Here is a 14,945-nt window from a genome sequence, read left to right as displayed (position 1 = left end):
TAAGGTTTAAATGACTGGGCCTGCGAGGGCCCAAACAAGAATTAATCAGAGCCAATAAAGAGTGCCGCCGGGCCATCCCCCGTCCATAAGTAAACATTATGACTTCTTGAGGAGGGGTGCAGTGATGAATCACGCCACGTCTGAGGGGAGTTATCTCTCGCAGATGCACTGGAGTCACACGGCGCCCTGCTTTGCCTGTCTGATTGGCTGCTGTGCTTTTTTCTCGTTTGGGTTAATCACGTTCCTCTGGCCTCCCACCTCTCCTTCCCCTTCTCTTTCTTTATTCCTTTCTTATGAGAACAGATGTCTATGTCTGGTTTTTGAGGTTTTCTACACTACATTTACATTTACAGCATTTATCAGACGCCCTTATCCAGAGCGACTTACAATCAGTAGTGGAGCAACTTAGGGTTAAGTGTATTGCTCAGGGACACAATGGTAGTAAACGGGATTTGAACCTGGGTCTTCTGGTTCATAGGCGAGTGTGTTACCCACTAGGTTACTACTTACATTTACTGCATTTATTAGATGCCTGTATCCAGAGCAAATTACAACAAATAGTGACAAGGACAGTTCTCGTGTCTTGCTCAGGGACCCGATGGTAGTAAGTGGGGTAGTAAGTCTTTTGGTTCACAGGCGAGTGTGTTACCCACGAGGCTACTACTATAGCCTATATGTGCCTGATGTGTGGGCAGGGATGTAAGGACAGAGTCTCACAGCTGTAGTGTTTAAATGTGTGTGTGTGTGTTGGGTCAGATCTCTTGTGGAAGTAGAACCTGTTGAGAAAGTTGTGAGATGTGACAGGATGGGGGAAGGGTTCTGATGGTCCTGCGGGAATGGGCAGCACACAGACACACACACTGCTTCATCTCAGTCTCTGGTGATCTTTGTGTGTGTGTGAGACAGAGAATGTGTGTTTGCGTGAGACTGACTTTTTCATCAGCAAAGGAATTTCTCTGCTTCCACTCATCCGCTCCCTGGGGTGCCTTTTCATAGTGATGCTTCTTGTATGCGTGCACAGACACACACTCCGCTCATGAACACGTTTTCTCTCTCCCACACACTTGCTTTCTCAATCGCTCACACAGTGTCACAAATACACACTCACGCACACTCACAGATGTGCACTATCTGTATCTCTGCAACAGATGTGCAGCAACTGGAGGCACTTTTTGAGGTAGTCACACACACACACACACACACACACACTCTAATGGCCAATGCACTACGAAGTGCACACACACAAACACATACATGTGTCTGAAGTAAAGGTGAGCGCTGATACATATTTCAAACCTGAAAGATCTCAAGAAATCTTCAAACCACCATCCTTCCTGTACCTGTGAATCAGATGATTATTAAACTCTACATACTACATTCTCCACAGTCTACACCCCAGTCTGTATACTTTGGACGTAGCTCAGGGCCAAATGGTTTGTTGAGACTGAAGACAAAAAAAATTTGAACCAGTGCAGTCACGTCAATTTGAACCAACTTCTCTTTTCTTTTCCTCACGAACCCTGAATTATTGATAAGGGCCTGAAGTGTTATAGAATTCTGTTAGAACAACAGACTTTGTGCCATAAGCAATGCGCAAAGTACCGCAAAGGTTTGCAGATTATTTCATTGCTTATTGTAGAAATGGGAAGAGACAGAGAAGTAGCCGCATCTTTGTGTGTCTGTCATCCCGTAGGCGTTGTGTGTATGAGTCTCTGTTGATTCGTTAATGCTTCTTGCCATTCACACTTTGGAAGCTGCCTTCGGTGGGCGTCTATGGGGGTTTTTATTCTGCTCTGAAGTAAAGTATGAGATGAAAAGATGGAATGTAGAGTTCTCTGTAGAGTCGGATTGCATATGTTGTGTTGAATTAGCACTTTGTGTTGGATAATACGCATGGGTCAGGAGAGTGGTAGTCTCCGTCACCCCCTGGACGTTCACTCACTTCTAGATACATAAGGCCTGTAAATGGGGAAAGAGCCAACCAGTGTGTTTTTTCCCCTTTGTCTTTGGTTTTTGGGGCTCTCTCTCCACTCCATATATTGACCACAATCATTTATTTAATAAAGAAAAAAACAAGCTCATAAGTACTGGATCTGGAGACTTGCATTGTGCCCTTAGCTACTGGCTAGCCCAGCGCAAAAGACAAAACGTGTAAGTGTCAAGATTACATCGTGAGGCATTTGTTGCTATGGAAGGGTAAGATGTAGCCTAACGTCTTAAAGGGGGAGGATTGGGGGACGTGGAGTGGAGCGCAATGTGATGTGAGGATAATCTTATTAGAGCCACCACTGACACTCTGTACTGGGACACAATCGCAGCAACGTTTGTCCTTGAAACCTCCCCCAACCCTTATAGAACACACGCCAACCCCCCAGCTCCTTTAGATTGGATGTGCATTTGTGTCACTTTACTGAAACAAGCACCGGTTTTCTTTTTGCATTTTTTTCTCGTCTGGCTGCTGGTGGAAATGAACACAGGGGACTTCTTCAAAGCAGCTGGAACAAAAAGCTCAGGAAGTTGTCGTACAGGGCCCATCCAGGCCTGCGTGTGCAAAGACATTTACAAAAACATGCATCTTAATTGAAACGAGACATTAAATGTCAATATGTGTGTGTAGATTGGGTTGAGGAATTTCACTTTGAAGCACCAGCTTGTAACAGCCTCACGTGTAAGGTGAAGTGGGTGGTAGTAGCCTAGTGGGTAACACACTTGCCTATGAACCAGACTTACTTACTTCCATTGTGTCCCTGAGCAAGACACTTAACCCTAGTTGCTCCAAGGGGGGGACTGTCCCTGTAACTAGTAATATTAAGTCGCTCTGGATAAGGGCATCTGATAAATGCTGTAAATGTAAATGTGAAGTCTAAACTACAATACCGTGCATTGCTGAACATGCGATTGGTCCATTGCAGCCTCGTATTCCCACAGAGCCAGAAAGCTCTCGGTCGTTTCCTGCGTAGACACTAAGTTTCAGATAGAGGCCGTTTGTTGACTGTAGCATGCGTGTGAAGCCGGAATAAAGGTAGAGGTGGTGGCACGGACATGCACAACTCAAAATTAGTTCATACCCAGCCACTCAAATTCTTTGAGTGCACATGTAAATATGCACTCAAAACAAAATGTAGATTATTTATAGAGCTCATTCAGCTCTATATATTAGGAATTCACCTATATTACGAAAGCATTATGGCTGTAAATGACATTATATTATGTATGTACGTTCTTAACTAGTGCGTTAGCAGCACATAAGAAAGTAATAGAAAATCATTCCTCATCCTGCATTTTGACAAGTCTAAAGTTTGCTGCAGTTTTTGACTTTGATGTGCCATTTGCGGATGACTTTCTACTCCGAGCTATTGTCACCAGAAGTGTATAATTTATGTTAAATTGATTTGCTTAATGTGCTTAAAATACGAATATTCTTCTCCCTTGGGAACACTGTGAATTGTGGTATTTTAAACCTGGTTAATCACGTCTCTTTTTGTGAGGGGGGATTATAGAGAAATACAAATAAGAAGAAGCCTCATTCTCCCCTTGCTAATTGGGTGTGGGACACTGTCATTGCTGGGAGTGAACATTTTCCGACGGAAATTTGCATTCATCTCGCAACAAGGGAAACACGCGAGCTTTGTAAACTATTTCTGTGCATTGTTCCCTTGTGACTAACACCAACGCGTTCAGCCTTTACCATCTATAGGCGTCATTTAGAGGTGGAACTTGTGTAAAGTAAAATTCAACTCGTCGCCGAACACAGTTTTGCTGGCACGCTGTGTTCACTTACTCGTCTGTTTTGAGGGCGAGTTCACAGGAGCAGCAAGACTCAGCACAACTCGCAGCGCTGGTGTGTTACGGGGTTGAAAGAAAAGATTTTAATCATTTTGGATGGAAAGACACAATTAAACAGATAGGAATGTTTATGCCCCCACTCTCTTTCCTTCTGCCTTTGTCCTCTTCCCTTCATTACTTGCTGCTCTCAGCTTGCCCCAGCAAGCTCTCCTTTCTTTTCTTTCTCTCTGGCTCACCCAGGGGGGGAGTCACAAGGAAAGCAAGAGATGTGTGGACTCGCACACACACCTCCGCACTCCGATTCACATGGAGTCAACACTAAACACACATTTGCCGGGGCGCACACGTGCATGTTACATCCAGAGGTCAGGGGTCTGTAGATAATGATCGCAGAAGAGCCCCCCCCCCCAGATCTCCCCTTGCCTGCCTCGCCAGGTCCCAGTCAGCACGTTGCATCGGCTAGAAAAAAAAACTTTGGGGCCGTTTCTTCTGATCTTTTTTTCTCCTTTTCACACACAGGCCACCAAGAGTTTCTATTCTTTTTTCGATTCAAGCGGCCGGGCTCCATGCTCAGCTTTCCACACAGGACCCAGCTCAGTTTGTGGCAAAAGTTTATCAGAATGTTTTTTCTCCTGGAATAAAGGTTCAGAAGCTTCCTAATGGTCTTTTCAGACAGCTAAATAAGTTTTTAGTTGAAATCTGCTTCGAGAACGGAAAGCAATGAGCTCGGCTTTGGATTGACGGGGGCCTGTGTATTCATATGGGTGCAATTAGAGGAAGAGCTCTTGTTTAATTCGGTTTTGATTGGTCGGAGGGCTGTAATTGCTCATTTTTCTTTTTTTCTCTCTCTGTAAACCAGCAGTGTTTGTAGATGTTTTTTCAGAAGTTGAAGGGGGTGACAAAATCGGTTTATTTTTAAATGGCGGCTTAAAAAAGCACAATAATCCAAACAAATAGAGATTGTCTGAGGCACTTTCGCCGCCCACATTGGCTCTCCTGGAGGAGCCTTCTATCGCCAGAGAGCATGAGCACAATGAAAAACTTTGTTAGGTAATGAGACCTCTCTCATGATCCCAAAAGTTGTGCAGACTAAATATTTCCAGTAATTAGAACAGAATTATGGCACGGTCGGGATGTAATTGAGCGATTCGGAGAAGTGGGATTCAGGCCGTTTTGCTGCTCTGTCATTACGCCGTTGCCTTGACGAGTCCTGGACCATTGCAGGTCTCTGAACTCTTGCACCAGAACTCAGTGGGACGAGCGCAGAAACTGAGCAGAAAAAAAACAACTCCAGCAGTAAAGAAGCATTTACTGGAAAGGGGGGGGAGAAAATGGCCTCAGCACCCGGCTGTTCCCAAAGGGCCTTCAAACAGCTCTTCGTTTGAGGAGTGTGAGCTTTTCTTTTTGTGTTGAATCCCTGCAAGGCTTTCAGAGTTGTTTCTGAAGCATTGTTTCTGAGGCAACTTTGGCCCATACCTTACTGCAGACTTTGCTTTGAAATACTTAACTTTATTTACTGCGGTGATCCTCCCCGAAAAATATGTTGAGCAAACAGAAAGAACCACCAGTTCTAGACTTGTGTAGGAGAGATGCTCCGAGCACAGAAAAGTAAAGAGTCCTGAAATGGCTTATTCCTAGGACAACAAATCCAGGAAAGTGGACATGTATATAACTTTTGAAGTCCTAAAATCTCACCATGCCAGTATCCTTCCTCAGGTGTCGCGATTTGATGAGGTGCTGAGGAATGCGCAGTTGCCATGGAAACCCAGTCCCAGGCCAATTCTGCAGCTGAGAAGAAGAAGAGGGTGGAGACCATCGTGGTGACCAAGGGCTCCTCCGGCCGCAGTGACATCAGCGAGAAAGCCGTGGCCTCCAGTACCACCTCTAACGGTAAACAGATCAACTCCATACCCTGCCACGCCTTGTCTTGTCCTGTCAGCCCCGCCCCCTAGACTTCTTCACACAGATTGTTTTATCAGGTTCAATTAACTCATTTCCATGTGACAAGCTGACTGACGTTAAAAATGCCCTCAATCAGAGAAACCTCGCTCAGAAGCAGACAAACTAAGACGATCAGATCCAAGCGAGTCACAAAAAGGACGGCGCAGCTGCAGAAATAAAGAATTAAAGTAGCGTCGAGTTTACATTTCAAAAACCACGTCTGCCTGCGGTTAGTACAAACAAACAGAGGAAGAGGGTTTGACCATGAGCCACTCTGCTGGACCGGCCCCGGGGCCGCTGCAGACAGGCAGTGCGGGTCTGTGGAATGTCAGACTTCGATGTTTGGGGATGACAGTGGGGGGACACTTCAGGCAGCCCTGCAGGGGGGTTTAACGACTTGTCTGGCCCGTGGTATTTACAGTGTAATCCCCTTGCTCGGGCAGGAAGTCACAGAGAGCTGCTGTGTGTGTGCCGGCTAAGAGTGCATCCTCATGATGCATCATGGGAACACTTTTGCCACACAACTCATTCCCAGATGGCCGACGCCATTTCATTAATTAGAGGGGGTGGGGGGAGAGTTTTTTTTATCGGGCTGAAAAAGCATGGATGTAATTTGGCTTTGTGATTGCGGATTTTTCTCTGTAATGCGTTGGTAATTACACCAAGCGGAGACACATGGTTTGTTTTGGAAACCTGGGCCCTGTAATCATCACAAACACACACACACACACACACACATTCACCTGAGACACACACTTGCTTGTGTTACCAACTAAAAAACTTCAGAAAGGAGAACATTTGGATTGAGGATCCAGTGCCAGTTCGGGGTGTGTCTCCAGTGAGCTCACGTTTCCCCAACATCCCCCAGGGCTCCGAACCCATTATCAGGTGCAACCCAACCCCTGCCTCAGTCCTAACCCCTTTAGCCTCTGCCGCATGCCTCCTTGGCTAACAGAAGGTAATTGTAAGCAGCTGGGCGGGTCGAGATGGTGTCCCACCTCCTTGGCCCCTGCTGAATGGATGGGGTCCCCCTGAAGGGGGCGGATACTGTACTGACACATGACTTTCCATGCAGTTCAGGAGGTTTGTGGATTTAATTTCCCTGTGTTCAATAACCACTATAATAAAATGTATCTATTTGGTGCCGATTAATAACACAATCATCCATAATATTATGCATTATGCATAAATTAACACTTCAAACTTGTTGGGGTTTTCCTCAAACCTTTCTTGAGCCATTCCTTGGTAAGTCAAGTTCTCTCATTTTCCCGCTTTCCTCCCTCTCTCTCTCTCTCTCTCTCTGTATGAGTAAGTAACAGGATGCAGCTCTGCTTTGTGATTACTCCTGTAAGGAGCGTTCCCACATGGTGGCTTCACCCCGTGTTGCATTCATCGGTGCACCCGCTCCCCTGGCCCGACAGCTCAAAAGGGCCGACAGAGCCGCAACAATGGTCTGATTGGTTCCCTTTCGGTGGGGCATGGGGGTGCCCTCCCCCCCTTGCCCTCATCATTTGCCAGGCAGGTGGACCACAAAGTCCCCTGATTCTTTTGTTGCTTTCCAAGGCCCCAAAAAAAGATGTCCGTGCTCTTTGCCTGAATAAATCCTGTCGTCATGGGATAATTTGCCAATAAAAAAAGAGAGGGAAAAAACGTGAAGGAAGGGGGAAGAAAAAGGACCTTCCATTGAGAAAGAGAGAGAGGGGGAGAAGAAGAGAAAAGAGAGCGGGAAAAGGACAGAAAGATGGGACAAGAGGAGCGCAGTAAGAAAGCATGAGTGAAAGGAGAAAGAGGAAAGAGACTTCTGGAAAATTGTGAAGGAATGCGTGCCACAGCGTCGCAGGGTGTGATCTTTGCAGCTTGCTAGAGAGAGAGAGAGAAGTTCTGTCTTTCCTTTCTTCCCTTGCTCTAATTCTTTCTCTTTTTGTTTTATTGCTTGAAGTTTTGAAGGGACAGTGACAAAGTGGAAATCAAATGGAGAACTATCATGGTGAAAAAAGTCAATGGTGTTTAATAAATATACTTACGAAAGAGATGGAGCCAACAGAGGGGAAGGAATAAAGATTTTTTTTTTTTTTTTTTTTAAGGTGGGCATTTAAATGATCAGGCGCGGAATCGAGGGGGAATGTCATCTGACAGAAATGAAGTTCCCCCGTTAGCCGCGCAGCTCAGAAAGTCATTTACAGATACGCTGTCCCGGCCCATCTTTGTGGCGGCCAGATAAGGTTCCATTTCAGAAACGGATAGCAGCCACTTCCTCCGCCCGCCCCATTCTGCAACACCTGTGATAACAGCTTGTGGACCCTAATTGAAAATGGGCTTCAAAATGGATTTTCAGTTTTCTTCCTCCAACCCCCCCCCCCCCCCCCCTTTCCTTCTCTCCTTTTTTTCCCCTCTATTCTTCCCCTCCTTCTCTATAACCTTCAGCCCACCCCCCTCCCTCATAACCTACACCGCCACCCGTTCTGTTAGCGAGACCCCCCTCCCCTTTTCTATGTAGGCGCTGACGCTCTTTTGGGGAAATATTGAATGGAGAGAATGGATGGCGTGCTGTGAGAGGGGTACAGGAGCCAGGCTGGGCGCTGTCGGTGGCTCATCCCTCAGCGCCGTGACAACCAGTGATCAGCACAGTGATCAGTCTTATAAATGAAAGCATTGATCATCTGACTGCGCACGCGATCAACTGCTCCGCTCCATCCTGCTGCCCCCACCAGCCAGACAGACCCACGCGACAGCAGGTCTTTCTGCTTCACATGCAAAACTTTCTCTCACCCGTGATATTTGCTCCATAAAAACAAATTTGCATTGAAGATATTTTAAGTTACTTAGAATGCATCTGGTATATATTTGTGAGTATGCTTGACTGATTATGGTATTGTGTGTGTGTGTGTGTGTGTGTGTGTGTATAGCAGTAGGTAGTAGGAGGTAACAGTGGAGTGTGTGGGGGAGGTCACAGAAGTCATCAGACACCCTGACCTCTAACCCTACAGGGGAGAGGTGAGCCTCAATCACTCAAAGACTTCTCTGTCTGACTCTCGCTGTCCACTCACACACACATACACAAACATACACATCTCTTTCCTTCAGTGCTTTCTGAAATGTTCTTACATTGGTGTATGTGTTGGCAACTATGATTTCATTTACTGCATCATAGGCATTAAGTGAAGCACAGCACACTGTGACACAACAAAATCACATCACTAAGGATGATGGGTTAAAAGCACCATGTGCTGCATATCACAACGACAATCACTTCACTTTCACTTGAAACGCTGGGCCACCACTACATCTACACACAATGTTTGAGTTTAGATGCACATACATACTAGCCTCCACATAGTTGGTTGCATTTCTGTGTGATTCAGAATGAATTTGTGTCATGAGTGAATGTCAGTGTGTGCACTTGAGTGTGTGTGTGAGCGCTTCCAGCCCTCCTCAGGACTCTCTCTGCTGAAGGTAATTTCCTGCAGCAGTGGGGGAGTCAAGGTATCGCGGCGGCTCTGCCGATGGCCGAGACGCTAGATAATCCCAACCCTGCTGGGGCAGAGAGTGTGATAATGTGTGTGTGTTTGCATGATTGTCGGTGCGTTCTGTGTGTTTGTGTGTATGAGCTTGTGAGCCCCCCCCAGGCCAAGCTGAGGACCAGGTGCCCTTCACCTCTGAAATACTCCTTGTGCATTTTTCCTCTCAGTGCAAGCAGGCCCTGCAAAGACAGGAGGCAGAGGTAATGCCTCCTGTTTTTGGAGACTCTCTTCTGGTTCCTGTGTCTGAGGTCACGGGAAAGCTGTGCTTCAATCGTAAGTCCCGGAAGCACTCCTCGTCTGTTTCAGAAGGAATACAGCTGAAAATCCTGCTCTTCCCTGACCGTTCGGAGTTGTCCAGATAAACTTGCACCCCCACGTCTTCTCCTTTTCCTCTCATTTCCCCTCTTCTCCTCATCTCTCATCTCTCTCCCTGCCGTTTGCCGTGTGAAAGAGGAGTCAGGATCAAAGGCCGTCTGGCGTGGCCCTGATTTTAGGTTGATTAGAAACAGAGGAGTGAAAGGAGGTCTCTGTTTCCCCCACAGTTCTTGCCGTCTCTCACTCACTTTCTACTACTCCTCCCGGCGGTTGACAGGGTGAGGAGTTTGTGTGGAGGTGAATATAGGACCTGGTATTCGAGTATTGTGGGATTGTACCCGCAAACGTCTGTCTACTCTGTTTCTTTCTGTCTGGAAGACAGTTCAGGTCAGGGGTGCGAAAAGGCTAACCATTTTGGATTTCTCCTGGTCAAGTTTGGCACATTGCTCCGTTTACACTGTGGGGTGAGTGTGAGTTGATCTGATTGTCGTCTTTATCAGATCTGGATGGCGACTATGTAAGTGCGAAGCCTGGTGCGGAACGTGTGAGGATCGATTAGCCGAAGGAAGAGCTGCTTCGGTGAATTGAACTCAGATGTGTGATGGAGGCGGGGCCTGTGCTGAGCGTCCTCTGGGGATTCGGCTTCAACCACATGTGACAACATGGTGAGGGCAGGATGACTGAACTTTGGCAGACCTCTCACTAGTTTGCTGCGGATCATTGTCAGTTTTGACCAACAAGTCAATGAGAAGGGTCGTCCTGGAGACGCGGCCCGGTGTCCTATTCCATTTATTGTTTTTGGCTGTTGGAGCAAATTTTCTTGTCTTTCTCTTTTTTTCTTTCTTTCTTGCTTTGTTTCCTTGAAGGATAAAGTGTGTACACATTCTCTCGCACGCGCACACACACACACACACATGCACACACAGTGTACACTCACGCATGGGCCTCTCTCCTTATTAACAATTTGGAGACCTCATGACTTCATTTGGGCTGCCGTGCGAGGGCCAGAGGCGGTCCACGTTACGTCTGCTGCCTCATCAATGAGACCTTTGTTTCTGTCTGGATTCCATTCAGCTCCACTGAGAGAAGGAGAGTGAGAGGGAGGTGGGGCTGTGAGGGAGGGGGAGAGGGAGGGAACATTTGGTAGAGAGGCAAAGAGGACGAAAGACGCTGGGTCACCAAGTTAATGATTTTGTGTTTGAAACATCAGAACAGAGTCGGAAAAAGAAAACAAAGAAAGGACCACGGCAGAGATGCAAAAGAACAAAAAAAAAAGTGGCGGAGAGGATGATGCAGTCACAAATCAAGAGGTGCCAACAGTGGTTTCAGTGCCCGTGTAGTGAGACAGCAACAATTCTTCAGGCGTGATTCACCAGCAAGTTTCTAACTTGTGGCTCCTGGTTCTGCCACCTGGTTGATTAAAGCAAAACCCAAACGGATTCCCACTGAAGTGAGACACAGATTTAGATTGTGGTTTTAATATGGACGCTTCATTTGATGAGTCACTTTACAGTGATTTATATGTTTTCTTACATTTATTTCCTTGTTTGTGAGTCTTAGTTCCACTAGGCTGAAGGGCAGAGGAAGAACGTAAACTTTCATTAACCATCGGATATTTTTAGTTAAAGTGCAGGATGTGGTCCACTTTTTGGTCTTCGGTATTTTGTCATGGCATTAAAAGGCCTCAAGAGTAGCATGCGGAATGTGAAATGAATGGGAGGTTAATGTGTTGATTAAAGATTATGGGAGGTTTATAGATGGAGCTCTTGGGAATGACTGGGAGGAGGATTACATTGGCTGGAGTGACAACTGAGGTCATGGAGGAGTATGTCGTTAATGGGAGAGAGTCTGGGTGGAGGAGAGAGGACCGGAGAAGGACATAAATACATGGCATATGAGGAAGAGAGGAGCAGACAGGCTACAGCACAAGATCAGTGGAATAAGTGAAGGATTTGGAAAAAGGAATGACTGGAAAGGTGGGATTAGAGGATGCTGGAAGAGGGAGAGATTAGCCACCTGGATTTATGAACCTCTGAGGTTTTCTTTCATCTAGAATATTTTCAGAGAATACTTCTTTTCTTTCTCACAGGAAATATTACTGAATTGTCAGGATCACAAGTCAATTACAGCGTTACTGTCATCTAAGCCACGTACAGCAATGGACACAGCCAAATTAATGTGATCTCAAAAAAGACAACAGCATAAACAACAGCATAACATGGGGTAATAACTCAGGGCAGTGAGTACTATATCATAATTGTAAGTTCCACAGATAAAAAGCAGGTTTGCTCATTTATAATCTTTTTTTTTTTTAATTGTTCATTTGGATGGCCAGGATTTTTTACAGACCTCAATGCAGATTCCAATAACAAAAAACGGTTTTAATGTGATCTGCCTGTTAACTGTGCTATTCAGTGCTTATTGCTGTGTGTTGGTTAATACAGTGCTGCACTGGAACCACTTCCTTCCACAAACCTTTTACTTTTCATTTCATGTACTTGACAGTGATCAGGAGCTCTTTAACCTTCTGACCACTTGCTGCCAATATTTCACAACTTTTTCACTCCTGTCAGACGCTGGGCCCCATCACACAATAGGTGTGCCTAACAGACTTAAAAAAAACACTCCAAACTTTGAAATCTTGCTGTACCCCCTCATCTTTCATCACCTTGAAAGGCATGGTGGTCTTTCCTAATCTATCTTCAGCAATCACAGTGTAGAGTAGAAACCACCACGTCACCCACAACCTCTCTCAGCTGCCTCCTCCTCAGACAGGGCCTGGCTCTGTCTGTCTGACCCGGCAGCTCCTCTAATCTGCACCCGTCCTAATGAGCAGCTCTGGCCTTCACAGCCCCCCCGCCAGCCAGGCAGAATTGTACGTCCGGAGCTGGCCTTGAGATCCCTTTTCTTCACCGACACTGGCTAGATGAGATGAGAGAAAAAGGGAGTAAATGAAGGGAGGTTGATTAAACACTGAAAGTGGTGTTTTGTGACCCTCCTCTTGGGGGTTCTCCTTGTGGTAGGTCACAATGGCAGTAGAAATTAAAAGATTGAAATAGAAAATTGTTTTAAATGCCTGCAATAACCTGTCCAACTAGAAACATCTGACATGGATTTGATTTTGTGCAGTTGTGCAGTTTGTTTTATTTATAATGCTTTTTATAACCTGTAATGTGCAGTTTGGTATCCTGAGGGTAGTTTTATGGCACTTGGAAGAAAGTTTTGAAGATTGTAGGTTTAAAGGCACTCCAGAGGGTGGTGTGTTGTAGTCATTGTTCTCGCTGACCAAACCGTGAGCGTGTGCACTGCGGGAGGTTGACTGGGTCAATGACCCTTTCAGTGGGGAAGGTAATGATTTGAACATGTTAAAAGAATGTCCAAAAGAAGAGAGGTTGGAGCCTCAGTTAGTGTGTTAAGTGTGTGTGTTTACCCCGTGACGGACTGGCACCCTGTTTGCGGGTTGTTCCTGACTTGCTGGGATCAGCTCCAGCTCCCCTGTTGCCCTGTCTTGGATTAGCCAGTTTAGAAGAGGGATGTGCTTTGCTGTTGTTTGGAGTTTGGAATGGATTTGGGAAGTGTATTCAAATGTCACTTGGAATCCAGAGGATGATGTTATTTAATGGAGTTTGGCACACAGTTCAGAATCCTGATTGCCACGGTATACTGTAGAAAAACAGCTGTCATGTTGAACATCTTGCCTAGATCCGACACAGTCACATATGCACAACTTTTCCTAAGATAAATTAACATGTATAACTGGAAATATAAGATAATCCAGCCACCTCTTTCAAAACTTCTCATTAAAAGGCTCAATCAACCATCGTGCCATGTTTTTGTCTAGATTGCAAATGTAAGACGACATTTGAAAAGCTAAAACCCTAACAAATGATGTTTAATGCATTGAAATGAATTAATTTCACAGAAAATGTATTATTTAATCAAGACAGAAAGGTCAAATTTTGGCAAGTCAAAAGTTTGGTCTACTATACAGAAATTGAACAAATTTACTGCAAATACAAAAAGCTTGAAGGACTGCATCCATGCGATTTGGCAAGAATTCATACAATTTATTGATGAAGTCATCAGGAATAGCAAACAAAGCAGTCTTGCATGCCTCCCAGTGTTTATCAATATTCTTTGGTTTCGTCTTCCATGCTTCCTCTTTCATCCTACCCCACACATGTTCAATGATGTTCATGTCTGGTGACTGGGCAGGCCAATCCTGGAGCATCTTGATCTTCTTCACTTTGAGGAACTTTGATGTGGAGATGGAAGTATGTGATGGAGCACCATCCTGCTGCAGAATTTGGCCTTTATGGTTGGGAAAATAAAAGGTAGCTAAGATTTCTTGGTATTACAGACTATTGATGTTGCCTTCCACCCTGCAGATCTCTCGCACACCCCAATACTAAATGTAACCCCAGACCATGATTTTCCACCACCAAACTTCATTGTTTTCTGGGAGAATCTCGGATCCATGCGGGCTCCAGTAGGTCTCCAGCAATAATTCAACAGAAGATTCATCTGAAAAATCCACTTTCTGCCACTATTCCAGCGTCTATCCTTTTAGCAGGCTGTTGGCCTTGGCAAATGCGACACGGTTTTTCAATTTACATTTACATTTACCTGCATTTATCAGACACCCCTAACCAGAGCGACTTACAATCAGTATTTACAGGGACCGTCCCCCCGGAGCAACTTAGTGTTTAGTGTCTTGCTCAGGGACACAATGTAGTAAGTGGGATTTGAACCTGGGTCTTCTGGTTCATAGGCGAGTGTGTTACCCACTAGGCTACTACCACCCCTACCTTCACCACCAATTGTATTTTGTTTAGTGCTGGCTTCTTGGCACTGATTCGACCATGGAGGCCATTTCGAGACAGAATCCTGTTTTGGTTGACACAGTGACTCTGCTACAGGGAGCTCTGCTGCAGTGGCCTTGGATTTTCGAGCCACTGCGGGCAGACTTGCGGGGTCTGCCTGACCTGGGCTTGTCAAAAAACGTCTCCAGTCTCTTCAAATCTTTTTTTAATCCTCTATACGTGACGCTGAGACACATTGAAGGTGTCTGCCACATCAGCATTTGATCTGGTCTTCAGCCTCTTGATAATCAACACTTTAGTCTCAAGGTGAATCTTGTTTGCAGAGGTCTAGTTGCAGTTGATGTGAAGGTCTAGTGTACTGGACTTCTTTTATACACACCTGAGACCTAATTGATCCTCATATGACAAGGTGAAAACACTTACATCTTTGCAAAAATTGACTCAATGGGCTTTACCAAGATTTGAATATTAGAATACTTTTTGACAGTTTCGTTTTGCACTTAAACATTATTACAAAAGCTGTTGAGCCATTTCTTGTAAAAAAAAAAAAATCTTGATT

At 45.4% G+C, this 14,945-nt stretch overlaps 1 protein-coding gene across 4 annotated transcripts in view; it reads left to right on the top strand.

Annotated features, from left to right (window-relative positions):
* gli3 (GLI family zinc finger 3) overlaps positions 1-14,945 on the top strand; it is a 92,187-nt gene that overhangs the window by 8,636 nt on the left and 68,606 nt on the right. For 3 of the 4 annotated variants that reach the window (XR_003748857.1, XM_028969774.1, XM_028969773.1), the window contains exon 2: positions 5,503-5,676. Coding sequence is in view for 3 of the 4 variants with exons in the window: in XM_028969774.1 (XP_028825607.1) it covers positions 5,544-5,676 (133 nt within the window). In the remaining variant the exon portion in view is untranslated. Of the gene's footprint in view, positions 1-5,502; positions 5,677-11,427; positions 11,540-14,945 lie in introns of those variants that run through there. The other variant, XM_028969775.1, reaches the window with a different exon arrangement.

This window comes from Denticeps clupeoides, chromosome 2 (assembly GCF_900700375.1).
Source record: "Denticeps clupeoides chromosome 2, fDenClu1.1, whole genome shotgun sequence".
NCBI classification, from domain to species: Eukaryota; Metazoa; Chordata; class Actinopteri; order Clupeiformes; family Denticipitidae; genus Denticeps; species Denticeps clupeoides.
This window is presented reverse-complemented; position numbering and strand designations above follow the sequence as displayed.